At 47.6% G+C, this 19078-nt stretch overlaps 2 protein-coding genes across 3 annotated transcripts in view; both read left to right on the top strand.

The window, feature by feature from the left end:
* The window catches only part of ift57 (intraflagellar transport 57 homolog (Chlamydomonas)), a 6818-nt gene extending 1034 nt beyond the window's left edge, over positions 1-5784 (top strand). Inside the window, exons 2-11 of the mRNA XM_056596787.1 lie at positions 712-886; positions 1066-1184; positions 1481-1571; positions 1930-1998; positions 2318-2440; positions 2663-2734; positions 3444-3575; positions 3799-3861; positions 5114-5180; positions 5463-5784. Coding sequence (XP_056452762.1) covers positions 712-886; positions 1066-1184; positions 1481-1571; positions 1930-1998; positions 2318-2440; positions 2663-2734; positions 3444-3575; positions 3799-3861; positions 5114-5180; positions 5463-5644 — 1093 coding nt within the window. The 3' untranslated portion in view covers positions 5645-5784. The remainder of the gene's footprint in view (positions 1-711; positions 887-1065; positions 1185-1480; positions 1572-1929; positions 1999-2317; positions 2441-2662; positions 2735-3443; positions 3576-3798; positions 3862-5113; positions 5181-5462) is intronic.
* A 1280-nt stretch (positions 5785-7064) lies between these two features.
* Positions 7065-17215, top strand: tmem71 (transmembrane protein 71). Of its 2 annotated transcripts, XM_056596036.1 has the most exons (10): positions 7066-7257; positions 9877-9965; positions 10347-10395; positions 10526-10738; positions 11826-12025; positions 13141-13335; positions 13672-13741; positions 13882-13937; positions 14137-14186; positions 14463-17215. In XM_056596036.1, exons 2-10 carry the CDS (start codon positions 9935-9937, stop codon positions 14484-14486), a joined length of 888 nt encoding a protein of 295 aa, XP_056452011.1. In that variant the 5' UTR covers positions 7066-7257; positions 9877-9934; the 3' UTR covers positions 14487-17215. The 2 variants fall into 2 exon arrangements, with proteins under 2 accessions (XP_056452010.1, XP_056452011.1); XM_056596035.1 differs by lacking the exon at positions 14463-17215 and having other exon boundaries at positions 7065-7257; positions 14137-14456.
* Positions 17216-19078: the final 1863 nt, after the last annotated feature.

The raw sequence follows: 19078 nt of genomic DNA, 5'->3' as shown, positions 1-19078 counted from the left end.
TCAACCTTTCTCATCATTATTAATAATGTAGTTTCGTAAAGGACGTTTACCATGGTACATCTACATCGTACTTCTATTTCTGGTCTCATCTTCAAGGCTCAACCACCATCAAAATGGGGTCGACATATGTGGCTCAGGAGATAGATGGGGTCGGCTGGTATCCGGAAAGTTACTAGTGCTATCCCTGGGTCCTCCTAGCGGAGCGTCGAAGTGTCCCTTGGCTGACTCCGTGCCGTCGGTGTGAGAATGTGTGAATGAATCGGTGAATGTTTTCTAACCCTCGGAATTATTGTAAAGCGCTTTGAGTGGCCACTGGTTAGGAAAGCGCTGTATAAATAAATGTAAATGGACTGCATTTATACAGCGCTTTTCTAACCATTGGCCACCCAAAGCGCTTTACAATATTGCCTCACATTCACCATTCACGCACACATTCACACACCGACGGCGGAGTCAACCATGCAAGGCGACAGCCAGCTCGTCGGGAGCTAACAGTCAGGGTGAGGTGCCTTGCTGAAGGACACCTCGACACTCGGCTAGGAGGAGCCGGGGATCGAACCAACAACCTTCAGGTTACCAGCCAACCCGCTCTACCTCCTGAGCTACTGCCGCGTATAAATGCAGTCTGTTTAGAATTGTTGGAATCCTGTCACCTTGAACAAACCCAAAGGTTCGACGTCACCCCTGACGTCGTCCATCTTGTTCTTGTAGGCACTACTTCGTGTCCAGCCCGTACGTAGCGTCCAACCCGGGCGAGCAGTTCTTCCTGTTCACGGCCATCGCGTCGTGGCTGATCAACGTGGCGGGCCGCCCGTTCCCCGCGCCCCGGGACGACGACGAGCCCTACGCCACCGTGTCCAACATCCTGGCCGAGCTGCGCGCCTTCGTAAGCCCCGCCCCCCGCCGCCGCCGCCGCCGTTTTGTATTCTGTTCTGTTCAAGCGATATATTTCCACTGTATAGTCGAAACGTATTCATAGGTCATGGAGACACGGGGTTGTAAATTGTGTGTGTGTGTGTGTGTGTGTGCGTCTGCGTCTGTGTGTGACTGTGTGTGTGTGTCTAGGGGGTGAAGGTTGACTTCCCCCCCAACAAGCTGAAGGCTGGCTGTGGGGAACAGGTGTGCTTCGTGTTGGACCGCCTGGCCGAGCAGGCCCTGAAGAAGAGGGGCTTCAGCTTCAAAAGGTCTGGCACCCCCCCCCCCCCCCCCCGTACCAGAACCTCGGTCCACCCTGACACACCGATACACACACCATTGTACATGGAGGAACACCACACAAAAACATGAAACGTATCATACCGTACAACATGGATACTACCATACAAAGCATTAGACACTCGCATACATTACCCCGCTCAACTATACTCAAAGTTAAACTACACCAACCAGAGGACACAGACTCCTAGTACGCATGCCAATGCAACACTACCAAATACCGCGCAGACCATAATAGGTAAACAGCGCTGTTTCCTCTGCCCAGACCGAGCTACCCCACAGAGGCAGCTGAGGAGGAGGCCGTCATCGAGGACGATGCAGAGCTCACCCTTAGCAAAGTGGAGGAGGAGATGATAGTACGTCCTCCTCATGCCTCCACCCTGCCTCTGAGGCTAACCTCTGAACCCTGCCTCTAAACCTCACCCTACCTCTTAACCTACCCCTAACCCGGCCTCTAACCCTAACCTCTGAACCCTGCCTCTAAACCTCACCCTACCTCTACGTATGACCCTAACCCTGCCTCTGATGCTAACCTCTGAACCCTACCTCTAAACCTCACCCTACCTCTACGTATGACCCTAACCCTGCCTCTGAACCTAACCCTGCCTCTAACCCTAACCCTGCCTCTAACCCTAACCCCTGCCTCTAACCCTAACTGCTGGGAGCTGACCCTAACTGCTGGGAGCTGACCCATGTCTGTTGTCTCTGTATCAGGAGGAGCCTGACGAGGAGGAGGAGCATGTGATGGACTTAGACGCGCTCAAGTCACGGACCAATCACAGCGTGAGTTCCCCACAAGACCCGACCGGACTCTAGCTAACATATAATATTTTTATATATTTTAAATCAAAAAGTTAATCTACATAGGGAGGGACTCGAGGGATATGTACTGTATTTGTATCTAATGTTTTGAATTGAAAGCCCAGAGAGGCCGACTGAGCGATCCGAGTTAGTCTCTATAACGTGTGTGTGTGTGTGTGTGTGTGTGTGTGTGTGTGTGTGTGTGTGTGTGTGTGTGTGTGTGTGTGTGTGTGTGTGTGTGTGTGTGTGTGTGTGTGTGTGTGTGTGTGTGTGTGTGTGTGTGTGTGCGCTGGCGCTCCAGGAGGTGGACCTGTCCTCTAAGCCCGAGGCCATCCTGGAGGCCAGTGTGGACGCAGCCGAGTGGGCCCTGGAGGTGGAGCGGGTCCTGCCCCAGCTCAAGGTCACCATCCGCCCCGACAACAAGGTACCCCCCCCCCCCATCTGTCACGTACCCCCCCCGCGGTCCTCATAAACCACCTGATCGTGACTCTTCAACTACAGCCATGGGATCAGCAGTAGACAAATGTAAATGTGTATATATATATACAGTGTGTGTGTGTGTGTGTGTGTATATATATTAATTTGTGTGTGTGTGTATATATATTAATTTGTGTCTGTGTGTGTGTGCGTGTGTCTGTGTGTGTAGGACTGGAGGATCCACCTGGACCAGATGCATCAGCACCGGGACGGCATCACAGCCTCGCTGAAGGAGACCAAGGTGGGTCGTGACCTCCTGACCCCGGGAGACCCCCTCCCCAGGGGTTATGGTTAGGGCCCCCCAGGGAGAGTCTCGTGCTCCTGCATGATTCCGACGGTCCTCAGGCGTCTTCCTGACCCACCGGTGTGTTGGTGAAGTACGGCTCCCCCCGTTGGCCAGTGGAGGATCACACACGGCTAAACGCTTATGTTCTGAACGACACGCTCCAGTGGTCGGAGGGAGGGTGTGTTGTCGTGTTCACTCTTTGAACGGGTTACAATAAGAATAAAAGACTACGGATCCAGGAGATTTGCGGTTCAGTTGTGACCATCACACACAAAAGGAAACGCTCTGTAAATCCAAATGAATCACTCCTCCTTTGCAACCATACCACGCACAACACAGACGCTCTTTAGCACCAAGGTCATTACAGCTAGTGCAACTGCAAGCCGGCGTCAGAAACCTGCTCCTTATTTTTAATAGCGTCTCTGGCGCCACCCGATGGACCCATCAGTGAGTTACATGTGGAACTGAAAAGCAAGGTTTCCTTTAGTCTCCTGACTGTCACTCAACCCCTTGTGTGTGTGTGTGTGTGTGTGTGTGTGTGTGTGTGTGTGTGTGTGTGTGTGTGTGTGTGTGTGTGTGTGTGTGTGTGTGTGTGTGTGTGTGTGTGTGTGTGTGTGTGTGTGTGTGTGTGTGTGTGTGTGCGTGTGCGTCTGCGCGTGTGTAGGGATACCTGAACAAGCTGCAGGAGGACCTGGGGAAGACCCTGGAGAAGGTGAACAGCAGAGAGAAGTACATCAACACCCAGCTGGAGCACCTGATCGGGGACTACCGCGCCGCCCAGGCCCAGCTCAGCCAGGTAACCAGCTAGCTAGGTTACCAGTTAGTGAGGTAGGCTGCCAGCCAGGTGTGCAGCTAGCCAGGTGACCAGCTAGCCAGGTGGGCAGCTAGGTAACCAGCTAGTAAGGTAACCAGTAAGCCAGGTGACCAGTTACTCAGGCGGTCACCAAACTAGCTATGCACCAGTACCAGATGTCATTTGGCGCACGTGTGAAGAGTGCATGTTGTGGATCTCTCTCCAGGCCAGGGAGTTGTACCAGCAGGCCAGTGGAGGAGTCACAGAGAAGAGCCGACAGCTGGCAGAGGTGAGACCCAAAGGAAACCACAATACAGGACACCACCCGCTAGGGGTGGGTATTGCCAAAGAAGTCACGATTCGATTCGTATCACGATTCACATGCCACGATGCGATTCTATCACGATGCATCGCGATACTTGAATTATTGCGATGCATTGCGATGCATTGCGAATTTTCACTGAACACTGTTAAAAAAAAATGAAGCCATTACCAGTGGCTGACTGGCTGTGTATGATCTGGATAGTGTGTTCAATTGATAACTCAAAGCAACTCAATTCATACATAGCTGTATTTATTGAAACGACTATTACTGGATACACTGACAAGAAGTGCTAAGGATCTATAAAACTTAAAATAACAAAATAAGGATAATCAGTGCCGTTTACATGGCCTCAGTGGTCCTTTAAACCAATGAAATGAAAACATTCAAACATTTCCCCTTTTGGAAGTAGCTGCCATTATAACAACAATATCATTTCATAAACATAAGAGGACAAACTGATGCCACAAAAAGTGAATAGGCTTTATAAAACTATATTAAAAAAAAAATATATATATATATATATATATATTTTTTTTAATTATTCATTTTTTTTAATTAATAATCGATTCTTGGCGTCAACAATCGATGCAGTAGATCGTGAGAATTAGAATCGCGATGCATCGTCATGACGATTATTTGGCACACCCCTACCACCCGCACTACAGGACACCACACTCCGGGACACCACCCGCACTACAGGACACCACACTGCAGGACACCACCACACTACAGGACACCACCACACTACAGGACACCACCACACTACAGGACACCACACTACAGGACACCACCACACTACAGGACTCCACACTACAGGACACCACCACACTACAGGACACCACCACACTACAGGACACCAACCCCACTACACCACAGTACAGGACACCACACTACAGGACACCACCCCACTACAGGACACCACCCCCACTACACCACACTGCAGGACACCACACTACAGGACACCACCACACTACAGGACACCACACTACAGGACACCACCTGCAGGACACCACACTACAGGACACCACCTGTTGTAAACCAGCTGCAGGACAAATGGTGAGTTTATTATTGATGTGTCTGTCTGTCTGTCTGTCTGTCTGTCTGTCTGTCTGGTGTGTGTGTGTGTGTGTGTGTGTGTGTGTGTGTGTGTGTGTGTGTGTGTGTGTGTGTGTGTGTGTGTGTGTGTGTGTGTGTGTGTGTGTGTGTGCGTGTGCAGGTCAGCGAGGAGTTGGAGGAGGTGAAGCAGGAGATGGAGGAGAAGGGCAGCAGCATGTCTGACGGAGGTCAGTGTCTCGGCCCGTTCTGACCAGAGCAGAACCTCCCCCCTCAGACACACACATCCTTCCTCAGGCCCTGGTGGAAACAGGCAAAATGACCGCAGGGCTGCGCCTAACTAGCCTTACTAGGCTGGTAACGAGTCTCACTAGTCACTGTGTTGACCCCGGTCGCCGCGGGCAACAGAACCTCCACGACCCCCGCGACCCGGGTCTCGTCCCCCCCCCCCCCCCCCCCCCCCCCCCCCCCTCGTCTCCGGCTAACCCCTTCCTCCCTGCTGTGTTGTCCAGCTCCGGTGGTGAAGATCAAGCAGAGTCTGACCAAGCTCCGTCAGGAGGTGGTGCAGATGGACGTCCGCATCGGCGTGGTGGAGCACACGCTGCTGCAGGCCAAGCTGAGGGAGAAGAACAACATGACCCGCGACATGCACGCCACCGCCCCGCCGGAGGCCGGCCTGCAGCCCTACGGCTGAGACCTCCACCTCCTCCACCCTACAGACGACCTCCACCTCCTCCACCCTACAGACCTACACCCTACAGCCTGCAGCCCTACGGCTGAGGACCTCCACCTCCTCCACCCTACAGACGACCTCCACCCTCCACCCTACAGACGACCTCCACCCTACAGCCTGCAGCCCTACGGCTGAGGACCTCCACCTCCTCCACCCTACAGACCTCCACCCTACAGCCTGCAGTCCTACGGCTGAGGACCTCCACCTCCTCCACCCTACAGACGACCTCCACCCTACAGACGACCTCCACCCTACAGCCTGCAGCCCTATGGCTGAGACCTCCACCTCCTCCAGCCTACAGACGACGTCCACCTCCTCCACCCTACAGACGACCTCCATCTCCTCCACCCTACAGCCTGCAGCCCTACAGCTGACGACCTCCACCCTACAGACGACCGTCACCTACACCCTACACCCTACAGCCTGCAGCCCTATGGCTGATGACCTCCACCTCCTCCAACCTACAGACGACCTCCACCTCCTCCACCCTACAGACCTGCACCCTACAGCCTGCAGCCCTATGGCTGACGTCCTCCACCTCCTCCACCCTCGAGCTGAGGACCTCCACCTCCTCCACCCTACAGCCTGCAGCCCTACGGCTCACCTCCTCCACCCTAAAGCCCTATAGCTCACCTCCTCCACCCTACAGCCCTATAGCTCACCTCCTCCACCCCACAGCTGAAAACAGCCAACTGGCCAGAATCAGATCTTTGTTTCCCTCATGGTTGTTCGTTTTCTGTTTGTTTGTACAGAAGTGTTTGTTTATCGGTCCGCTTTTGGCCCAAAGTCGTGTAACGGACGGTGGAAAAACTTGATTATCCTAAATACAAGTTTCTCAAAATGGCCGCTGTTGTTTGTAAACAGGGTAAGAAACCGTTCTTACCCTGTTGGTCTCAATTAGTTTTTCTTATCTTCAGACATGAGTCATGACGGATGTCGGTGTGTGAATAGGAGCATATATATATATTTTATTTTATTTATTTTTTTCCTGTTCTTTTTATATTAAGGTGTTTTTATAATATTACACTTATTTTGATACCTAATAAAAGGTTGTACAACATGAAGCGTTAATGTGTGTTCAGTTGAAAAACACGGCTGGTGCATGAATGTAAATATGTGGCCGGCAGATGTCAGGCTTTCCAACGGTTAAGTAGGGATTTTAGTGAGTTAAACTTTTAAAGTCCAGTCCACCCTCCCTGATAAGACTGAGACACCAGCCCGGAATCTATCGCGGACATTGACTTTCGTCAACAATATAACGAAACTAATCGAGTGTATGACGTCAGCTCTCAGCTGTGGCCCCTGCACCACGTGACGAGGTGCAGCGGGGTCTCCGGGCACCCCGGGTCTGGTGGTCGAGCAGGGTATCTCGGCCCCGCCCACCCTGGCTCTGGTATTTCCCTTGTGGGCGGGGCTGTCGGGCACATCGAGCACATCGAGTCCTCTGTTCCCCTGATCTGTCAAAACACAAAGCAGCCTACATCAGAGGAAGGACCTACCGTTAAAGTACATCGAGTTTATAAAAAGTCGGAGCTTTGGTTTCCCGGAGACTCGGAGAGGGCGACGCGGTGACGGTGAGGCGCTCAGAGCTTCCTCTCCTTCTGCTTGGTTTTATAAGGATCTGTAGATTAAGCGCAGATTGTTATTTTAAGGCGTGGAATACAATGCATAGTTTGGGGGCGTGGATTTTTTATTGGGTGAATGTCGACTAGTGGTTTTGTTTGTGAAGTTTCAAATGTATAAAATGGTTCATTTTCACTTTACAGTTACTTCAGCGTCGGGGCATTGTCTTGTATTTGCGTGCAGAGTGGAACAGTCCATTGCACTCACTTTGGTGCGTGTGATGTGGTATTTTAATTGATTAGGATTGGTCCCATCCATGTTGCTGGTGGATGTAGACGCTGTGGTATATGCAGGATATAGTTCTGATATTTCGGGGTACCGGTGAGATGGAGATGGAGAGGAATGGTTTGGGGTGATGACAGCGGGGAGATGGGGGTGCAGACGAATGGTTTGCCCCGCGCCCCTCTTCCTGCAGCGCGTCTTCCTCCAACATCATCACCTGCCGTATGCTAGGATGGTGTCGAGAAAGGCTATCACAAACACCCCCAGTTAACGCAAATCCTCATTGCATGTTTTGTTTTATTTAAATCATTCCTAATATTTGTCCAGTGGCTTTTATTTATTATGATGCATCATAAATGCATGAATATTTTTCCTATAGATTTCAGGATTTATAGGACCGTATCTTTCACTATCTAAATATTAGCTATATTATAGGGGTAGGGCCGATGCTACATTCAAATGTACATATATTGGATCACATTCTGTGTTATCCAGTTGTAACCACAGTTCCTCAGCTAAAGGCTGCAGAGAGAAGATAAAGCATGACGTCTCGGTTACTTCCGCAGGAACCTGGCACGATTGTGAGGTTTGCGACTTGTTTCTAGTGAGTCTGAGAACAAGCCACAGCATGTTTCTCAAACTACAGCACATTGTGACCAGTGTGTCACGTGATCAATCACAATCAGTGACTTCAATAATAAACCAATCTGTATAAACCATTATAATATTGTTTTAAATCCAAAAGTAAGGCTTTGACTCTTGGAACATTCTGGTTGTGTCGGTCATGTTATGAGGTCATCTCCTCTGAAGAGTCACATGCTCGGTCGTTTTTTTCGTTATCATCATCTGTTCTATTCTGAGTTGGGGCCCCGAAGGCCGTAGACACACACACACACACACACACACACACACACACACACACACACACACACACACACACACACACGCATACCAGCGTTTGATATGATGGGCCTTGTTGGCATGGCAATGCCCCCATCAATGCTGCTGGTGTGTGAGAGGCAGAGTACAGTACAGTACTTAGGCTGACCTGTGTGTGTGTGTGTGTGTGTGTGTGTGTGTGTGTGTGTGTGTGTGTGTGTGTGTGTGTGTGTGTGTGTGTGTGTGTCCGTGGTCGGAGGGGTTATGGATGAAGTTGCAATTCAAATGAAAACATTTGAGAGGGAGGGGAGAGAGGGGGAGAGGGAGGGGAGGGGAGGGGAGGGCGAGAAAGCGGGACAAAGGGAGACAAACGTCCTCTCCAAACACTGAAGTCTCTGTTTTAGTCCCTCGACACACACACACACACACACATGCACCCCCCCACACACACACACTGACACTGACAGTGACACACATGCACACGCCCTCTGACACACACGCAATCACGCACACAGACACGTCTACATAGCAAAGGCTGTCGGGTCTTTGGCTTGACATGTGTTTGAACAGTCAGACGGCAGACTGTTGGACGACAGTCCTACCATGGCTTTATAAATGAATGTTATATGAACGTTGTTATAACATATGAAACATTGATCCATAGTGTGTGAAGTGTCCAGGGCAGGACGGGGTTAACAGGACGTCTGACATCACGCTTGTTTTCCTTCCCTCTCCGGAATTTTCTCCCCAGGATCTTTCCCATCGCGCCCGTTAGAAAACTCTGGCTCCAGTTACACAGAGTTTACCGTTTTTATGATCATAAAAGAATACAATAAAATAGGTTATTAGTTGAGCCCCAGAGGGATTTATGGATCCATTGCCATGACAGCATGTGGATATAAAATACACCAAACCTTTTCTCTTCAGTAGGAATAAGTTGGGCCTCTGTGTCTCTTCCAGCCTTACCAGTTAGCTTCTGGTGGCTGGACTGGTTCAGTGGGAAGCAGACCACTCTAAGGCTGTCAACACAGGGGCTAATCTGGTAGGTTAGGAAAGAGGACACAGAAGAAACAACTATGTTGGCACTTTGATCGAGACGTTGTATACAAAAGATTCTCTCTCTCTCTCTCTCTCTCTCTCTCTCTCTCTCTCTCTCTCTCTCTCTCTCTCTCTCTCTCTCTCTCTCTCTCTCTTTTCTCTCTCGCTACATACTGACACGTGACACAACATACAATGTATATGTCTGGTATTCGGAGTGTGAAGGTGTTACTTTCTAGCTAAACGGTTGGAAGCCTTACTGTTGCCGGGGTTCCAGCCACAGCTCCGTAGCAACAAGCTAGCTAGCTAGCGTTTGGAAGCCTTCTTGGTGTTTGGAGTTCCAGCAGCAGCTGCTTTAGCAGTCACCTTTTCTTATTCTCTGGCTGGGAGTCTGGACGTCTCTAATGTTGTTTGTTTCTCCTCCTCTGCAGACAGAGAAGAAGAAGAAGAAGTGGTCCTCCTCCCCTTCGTCACCCGCTCTCGAACGCCATGGCTCTGTTCTTCTCCAGGGCCGTCACCAGTACGACCAACACACACCAGAGCCAACACACACACACACACACACACACACACACACACACACACACACACACACACACACACACACACACACACACACACACACACACACACACACTAGAGCCCGATCGATATCAGACGATCACCAGTACGACCAACACACACCAGAGCCAACACACACACACACACACACACACACACACACACACACACACACACACACACACACACACACACTAGAGCCCGATCGATATCAGACGATTTTATTAGGAGTACTTAATGTTGAACTCTTGTTTACTTCCTGGTGAACTCTTGTTTACTTCCTGGTGAACTCTTGTTTACTTCCTGGTGAACTCTTCTCGCCAACTCTCTTCTCCTCCAGGTTCTCCAATCAAACAGCGGCCCTCGCAGGCCGACCAATCATTTCAGAGGTACAGTGTTGTTCTTCTTCCTGCACACACACACACGCAAGCACACGCACACATAGAACACACCCTACAGCGAACACATCGACGTGGAGCCCCCCCCACCTAACGAGGCTCCGCCTGCTCCCCCCTGCAGCCTGGACCTGTCGCTCCTCTCCGACGACTCCTCCTACTCCTGCTACTCCTCCAACCCGGCGGGGGGCTCCCCCTGCTCCTGCCGCCGCTCCCGCCGCCTGCTCACCAACGGCTACTACGTCCTGGGGGAGGACAGCGTGGTCTGGGACGACCAGGGCAATATCTCCCTCACCCCTACCAAGACCAACGTGTCCTACAAGGAGAACCTGGTCAGGTGAGGAACCTAGCCGGCCCCCGTCCCAATACGGACCCAGTGCCCAGTAGCACTCAGCACAACCACAGTCTTCTACTGGTGGACTCTGGGAGCTTCCCGGTACAACCACAGTCTTCTACTGGTGGAAACCAGTAGAAGATTTCCTCGCGTTAAATATGTTATGAGCAGGCTGGGCGCCACACTGACGCACAGATTACTTCATGTCACGAAGCCCGGGGGACAGACGCCGTAGTGTTGTGCAGCGGGTTAGGTAACTCTGTAAACACCTGGTAAAGCGCTCCGTCGGACGACATCTGACGGAGCGCGCTGATGAGGTCACCGCCCCCTGGAGGCCCACTAACCTGTTAGTGTGTGTGTGTGTGCGTGTTTGTGTGTCTGTGTGTGTGTGTGTGTTTCGGGAGCCAGTGGGTTGTGTCATCGGCTTGTGTTGCTAGGAGACGCATTGTTTACATTTTTAAGTTCCTCAGCATCAGGTTTGCCAAGCTGTTGTCATTAAATGCAACACATATGTTGGAAATACTTGACTATTTGAAACCAGTTGTGTTAATAAGAAAGATCTGGTTTCAATCAACGACTTGATTTATGATTGGGGCATTTCAGACACCCTTTGCCATCTCTACTGGCAATTACGGTCAAATCTAAACACCTATTTGTTCCCCTATTTGTATATTTCTTTGTCGTGGTAGCCAGGAATTAAAGGATCTGGTACCAACTGGCAGTTTAATGTGTGTTGCCTTCAATGAATATCAAATGTATTATTTTTAAATAAGTAGTGGAGATAACTCTTCGTGCTCCCCCTCTCAGAGTCGACTTTCTTACGTTCTAAACGCATTGTGAAGCATCTTCCCCTAGCTATCTTTGTTGTATACGGGGAATCGGTTATCCTAGCGATTGTTAGTGCTCGGCACTTGGTTCTATGAACATCCTTACTGTACCGACCCTGATATATTGCTGTTTCTCTTTCTCCGGACAAATGTATTTATTGTAAGTCGCCTTGGATAAAAGTGTCTGCTAAATCAATGTAGGCCTATAATGTAAAATGTGCCAGTGCTGTACCAATAACCGGCCTTCCCTTGTCTCTCTCTAGAGTGTTCCGGCGTAAGCGGCGCTCCCGGCGCTCGCTAGCTAGCCTGCTCAGCGGCGTGACGGAGACGTGTCAGACGTGGCTCGACGAGAAGGTGTTCGGGGGCGTGTTCACAAGCGCCGACGCCGACGCCGACGCCGACGAACCGACCCGGATGGAGCTCAGCACGCCAGAACCTGAGAGCACCTTCAGTTTTACCTACGGTGAGGAGTGCCGCTAGCTAGTTAACACCACTAGCTAACGCTGCAAGCTAACAAGGCTGGTGCTGTGTCTGAAATCGCGCACTTACATTGAGTGCACTTCATTATCCCTACAGTACACTTACTTATAGGCGCAGTGCTCTCATTTCTAGAGTGCGCTGTCAAAACAGCCTTCGCGCACCTATACCGGAAATTAGTTTGCAGTTTGACGGTTCTTCTTCTGTGGTATTTTTTTTTCTGCTTGATCATTTCCGTAATTCGCCCAACAAGTTTTAGATTGTTTTTGAGTGCGCCACCGAGGTACTTCCAGTGCACTGCGTTTTGGCACACTCTCCGTTTTCGCGCAAAGTGCACTCAAAAAAGTAAGTGTAAGTGTAGAAGTGCGCGATTTCAGACACGGCATGGGACACACCGCTAGCTAATGCCGCTTGCTTTAATTTAAATGAACCTGATGACTTTAGTGCTGTAGTGCTGTAAGCTTCTTGTCTGTTAATGACTCTGACTATAGGTAAAGTGAAAAAGGTTTACAAGATCAACTTTTTTTATTCATATAGAATTACACAATAGTGTAAAATTATGTCTGGCTGCATCCAACGTTTTTAAGAGAGGTTATTTTACTGTAAGCATAATTGCAAGCATGTTAATTATACTTGTTAATAAAAAAACACTTGAACAGTCTAGGTAGATAATCTTGTTTTTTGATTTGTCGAATGCCTGTCAAAAGTCAGTCGACGTCAGACTCTAGCAGCAGTGTAGTGAAGTGCACCACCTAGTGGCGACTTGGTGTCACTACAGCACAAAACGGAGGTCAAAAAGACCTGGCGGGCGAAAGTAGTCAGGGTTCAATTCCACGAGAAATGTAGGTCCAAAACCACAGTTTTAACTCATTGTATTTTACTGTAAGCATAAGTATGTTAAATTCCCACAATTTAAAAGTTTTAACGCAGTGTATTTAATGTAAGCACCATAGCATGAAGTTTAATCCACCAATATCATTTTGATCAAGTTATGTCTATCCAAAACCACAGTTTCAAATTTAGTGTATTTTACTGTAAGCAACATAGTATGATGTTAAATTTCACATAAAAATGTCTGGTTATTTGTTGCCTCCCTTCCAGACCCCAGCGAGATCATCTCCCCACCACAGAAGGAGGCCCCTCCCCCCCGGATCCTCTTCCAGGAGGAGATCTGCACTGAGACCTGTCACTCACATGAGCAGTTCACCCAATCACTGGGTGGCCTTTCCGAAGTCCCGCCTACCCCTCTGGTCTTTCACAGTAACAGCTGCTGTTCCTCACCAGAAAGACAGACAGGTGAGTGAGACAGACAGACAGACAGACAGACAGACAGACAGACAGACAGACAGACAGACAGACAGACAGACAGACAGACAGACAGACAGACAGACAGACAGACAGACAGACAGGTGAGTGAGACAGACAGACAGACGGACGGACAGACAGAGAGGGAAATAGAGAGAGATATAAAAATATATAGAGAGACATATAGAGATAAAGAGACACAGACAGAGCTATAGAGACATTCTGAACGATAGAGACGGAGAGACTGATATATAGACAGAAGGGTGTACTGGAAGCCGACCTTTGTGTGTGTGTGTGTGTGTGTGTGTGTGTGTGTGTATGCTTCAGGTTCATCGACGATGAAGTCCTTGCTCAGCTTCCTCTTCACCTTCTTCATCTGTGCCTCCCTCCTCTCCTGGTAAGGCTTTCTCTCGATGAAGGTAGAACCAACAGTTAGCCACCAGTATTTGAACGCCAGTCGTTCTGCATGGAGCTCCTCATGGTCTGATAATCAATACTTCGATCGGACACTGATCAGCACGACTTTCTGCCCCGCAGGTCGCTGCTGTGGGCAGCAGCATCTGCTGCGCTCATCACCGTCCTGGCCTTCATGCGTAAGTAGAACAAGGTTTTCCTTTAATGATACCTCTCTGTTGTGGTTGTACTGGGCTTCTCCCAGGGTCCACCAGTAGAAGACTGGTGGACTGGGGTTGTACTGGGTAGCTTCAGTGTTGAAACATTGTGTGATTCACACTTTGTGTGAATCAGCCACCATGCTAAGTCTGGAAGCTAACGGCGCCCCTCTTCTTCTAGTCTTCAGTAAGACGGGACCGATGGGTGGATGGAGGACAGCCAAGACGGAGGTGAGTCAGCATACAGTACTTAAAGGACCCCATATTCTACCACCAGTGTGAGTGTGTGAGTGTGCGCATGAATGGGTGAAAGTTAGGCGATATTGTAAAGAGCGTTGAGTGGCCACTGCAGTTGATTTACCACCAGGGGTGATGTTGCAAAGGCTACCCATTAGTGACATCACAGATGGGAGTGTCCCCACAGATGCATGATGGGTAGATTGTGCCACTTTAATTTGATCAAAGCCAATCATCACTTCATAACTTTTTGATTTTATGATTTCACAGGATATCACGTCGAAGAATGAGTAGACACGGGCGTCGTCCACGGCAACCGCCCCCCCCCCCCCCCGGTTTCCTGGAACACACACACATACTCAAATGCACATACACACACATTGATGCAACTATCTATGGAGCATTCAAGTAAAAACTGGGATAGGAGTTAATGTGGGAGGTACAAGATTTAGAGTATTTTATTATATGTTTGAATGAATTATCTGCATGTGAGTTGCACCTAAAAGAATGACGGCGAGCTCCGTAAGGACTTCAGATGGTTATCTATGAATTAAAACATATTTATTAAAAAATAAATATAAAGATTGTTGCCCCTAAAATAGGGGCCTTATAAACAAAAGGCTGTTCTTCAAATATGGCTGACAATTGACTCAAATTTGAGATTATTAGTTTGTTAAACTTTGACCTCGCTAGTCTCACTCGATAACAAAAAGTCACCAGAACCTGCAGAGCTCGCAGTGCTTCAGATAAGATGATGTAACTCTTTTTTTACTGTACTTTTTAAAAGTCGTACATTATATTCTATTTGTAGATTAGCTTGGCCTTTTTGGGGGCTTTTCAAAGTGACCAATTCTTTCAGGATAATATTGCCCTGAATGAAAGAAAAACGTAAACAGAATCAGGTCCAGATGTTGATGAAGAGCAGCATTGAATAGTTACTTCTAACTATTTTCTACTTAGTGTTCAGTATTGGCTGAGAGAGCCAGTACCCATGTAACTTCAACTACCTGTAAACATTACCTGTCTAAGGTTAACGTGCCATATTTTTCCTGTGAAAACTAGGAATGAGGAGTTTTGTTCCAAAATAAAATAAACATCATTCCTGTGCCTAAAATTGGGACTGTTATCAGAAATAGCAGTTTTCCGCAAGTAGCTCTCTGAAAACGGTAATAAATGAGCTTGACTTTTTTACAAGCTCTCGCTAACAACAACTATATCCAATGGTGAGATATTGTTTGTTTTTGTATATTATGTTTTGTAACAAAACTCTTCAGCTTTCTAAGTGCCTTTGTTCACGATAGCCAATAGGATTCCCTAGACTGCATTGTGGATGATTGGAAAAGACTCTTGCCAATCTGAATAGACAGCAATAACTCTCTATATATATATATATTTCTCCTAAAAGGAGACTTTTTAAAATGAAATGTGTCCTAACATTCAGGCCAGGGCGTCTCTAGTTCTAAAATAATCTAGGGCGTTTAATTTACCCCTCCTGGTGTCCCAGGAGGGCGGGGGTTAATGCCTCAGAATAGGTTCCAAGGACAAACATACCTGCGGACAACACCTGTCCACATTAAGTCCTCCATCGGCTGGAAGAACATTGAGGGGACAGTGCCTTCAGAGATGCGTGTTCTGCCCTGTAGGATTCAAACCCCAACCCTACAGGTTTCTGCCAGCCTGATGAAACCAAGAAAATGTTATCATGGGGGTGATATCCAGCTAGTTAACTAGTTTATTGTGACATACTGTGTCAATCATTAATGGCACCAATTTGACCACAAGCTATTTCTTAATCAATTTAGTGATGTCACAAGTAGGAAATGTCAACCCAATTGAATAACGGATGGATCAGCCTACCAGTTTTGGAGCAGTCCACTGAGTAGGCTGGTAGGTTGAGCTTCTTTTGGCTAATCACCATGACAGCTGGTGGGGAACAGACCTGTCATTAAGAAGGTGACGAGAGTCAGCTGTTAATGCTGCTCGAACTTACTCGTTGAACCCCGGTCTGCCAAAATAGGTGACTGCTTGATCCCATTCTGAAAGATTTATATTGATATATTCTTCACTATATATTGAACCAGCGATAACTAAACGTAAGGCACCTCTGGTAGACATGAACTGTGAGCTGTCTAGTGACTGGGTAGATCGAGAGGAACTCGGATCCGCCAGCATTTTTTGTAAAAAGGCACATTTTTATGCTGTTTGTCCGCAAAAGATGAAGTATCCCGATAAATAAATTGTTTTTCGTCAGGAAAAATTGCGTGAAAGGTGAATTGAGCGTAAGGGGAATCGGGTTCAGAAGGAATTTCAACCTTTAATCATGTCGGGGCCTCAGATTACGCCAGGTTTAGTAGGATGTTCGACCGAGGAAGGGGTGAAGTGTGCTATCAGTCGCTGAAAGCACAGCTCACTCCTTCCTTTATATACTGTAAGGTTTTATACTGTAATGTCGGGGGTGTATGTTATTGGTCTGCCTCTGGTTCGTTCAGACACAACCAGTTATGGTGTGGGTTGGATCTAGATTCGATCCGGTTCATCTGTGTTTTGAACCAGATTACATTCCTGTTGAAGAATGTTGCGATCGTATTGAGTCTTCTCAAAGTGCCACCTTTCATGGTGAACGGATTCAACGTTAATGAAATGGCTTTGTGATCGATGAGCCTCACCTCGTATCACCACAGCCGACCCAGTGAATCTCTGGAGGAGAATTGAGAAAACTAACATTCCGGCAGAATTGATTTAATGAGCGCTCTGCATTTGAAACGGGCCATGATTCATATGCGCACATTTGGGATTCATAGGGGCCGGATAAGGGCTACTAGGCCTACTGTGAATGCACGCAGTAGGATAATATAAACAATATAATGTGGATGTTTGTCAAACCTGATGCAATGTTTTTATATGCATTTGTGACTTAAGTGTTTTTGGTATCTGTATCTCTCTTTATCTGATATATCTAGATAATTTCAGAATTGCCTTCACTTTTATAGAAATGCGATGTCCTTAAAGTCCCTAGGAACAGCTTGAGTCAAAATAACTTGATCTCCAAATCTAAATGTTTTGGATGCCCTGGGTGCTGATTGATCCTCCAGGCCACAGGAGCTGGCTGATCAGTCATGAGCCGTTCAAATACTGTCCACTTGTGACATCATTAGTGGCATAATGCACTCCTCTCTACTAGTGGGAGGGGCTAAGACAAATTGAGCTCATGAGAAATGTCGTTTTTATAGCTTATCGATCCTGGAAACCGCTCCTCGTATGGGCTTTAAGTGACTCGTACATATAAGCTTTAGCCTCTTTAGGCCAACGATGTGATATATTTACTGTTCAAGGAAACAAAGAGTACAATTGACATTTCATTCTTTTGTTTTGGCTCCCAAAGATGGAAATGTGGTACTTGTTGTACTGCTTGTGGAAGCACTTTTTTTTAAATTCTTTTAGAGGTTACAACTACCCTTTATATAAATGTGTGTCTATTCTTAAGCACTTTTAGCACTGTAATGTTAAGTTCCGAATATAATTTTTTGTATTCCATACTTAAAACGATTAGGAAAAGACTAACGATGGGAGTTGCCCACTAATGACATATTAAACACAGAATAGTGCTGTCAAAATATATGAAAATATTTGGGAATAGATGGTTTAAGTACTGTGTAATATATATTCTAGTGTCAGTGTTACCGTGAATTGTATTCTGGATGTATTGGTAATTAAAAAAAGGTATTAAAGACATGTTTGTACGTCGTCCTGTTTCATATTACACCAGCACCGTAGAACTGGGACATGGATACGTCAAGTTATATTTGTGTGGTTCATCCTGAGGTCTGTGATCCCAGTACAGCCTTCGTTGTCAGTGAGGAGAAAACGTCCAAGATGCCTTTTGCGTTTGTTGTGGCTACCTCTTTGTGGTTTAATGTTTATTCTATGTTTTATGTCCTGGCACATAAAAATAATACTTAGCATTGTGTAGCATCTTATCCTAGCTATCTTTGTTGTATACGGGGAATGGGTGAACCTAGCGATTGATAGTGCTTGGCACCTGGTTCTATGACCATCCTTACCGTACCGACAGCGATATATTGTTTCTCCTTCTGAAAAATGCACAACGTAAGTCGCTTTGGGTAAAAGCGTCCGCTAAATGCCTTAAATGTAAAAATAAATGTTAACGAAACATTAGTGGTTTATAAGTTAGTTGGCACTTAAAAAAAAGTTTATTAATCCCAGACAGGAAAATAGGCTAACAAAGAATGTAGGGTTTCAGCCTGGTTTAAAGAGTTTATTTAGAATGTCCAACACACTTAAGTGTGCAGTGTGTAAATTGAGGGGCAGCTAGCGATGAGGTGCTTAAGACACCGTCCCCACCAGTGCTGATTGGGCTAGATTTCCGATCTTGCAAGACTGCCCCACACATCTCTCCGTTTCCGAAGGGCCGAGGAGAAGCTACGGGGGCCAGTTGGTACGTCCAAAATGATGTCAACACCCACTTTAGACTGACGAGATTTATAAATTGTATGTACTCGTTATTTGGTCTGTAAAAACGATAGATCATAACTTACAAGTAGGATAGCGATTATAAAAACTGTCTTTGGAGCCGTTGGTCCATTCTGGGCTACTGTAGAAACATGGCAGGCTCCAAGGAGGTGGACCCCCCCCCCCCCCCCCCGTGTGGATATAAAGGGCTCATTCTAGGGTCACAACAGGATTCGTATTTTCATGGGATAATGCACTACTAAAAACAACATTTCCATTTCTTCAGAGTGTTCGGCTCGATGCAACTCGAGTCTTCACACTGCTTCTTTAAGTCTTTAAGTGGTACGTTTTCAACCGTCCCTTGAATGGTCCTGGCGAACCGGTGCTGGTTCCAATAGCGCGTTTCCACCGGAGGG

This window comes from Gadus chalcogrammus, chromosome 8, assembly GCF_026213295.1.
Source record: "Gadus chalcogrammus isolate NIFS_2021 chromosome 8, NIFS_Gcha_1.0, whole genome shotgun sequence".
NCBI classification, from domain to species: domain Eukaryota; kingdom Metazoa; phylum Chordata; class Actinopteri; order Gadiformes; family Gadidae; genus Gadus; species Gadus chalcogrammus.
Note: the sequence above shows the minus strand (reverse complement) of the source record. Positions and strands in the feature narration are given on the sequence as shown.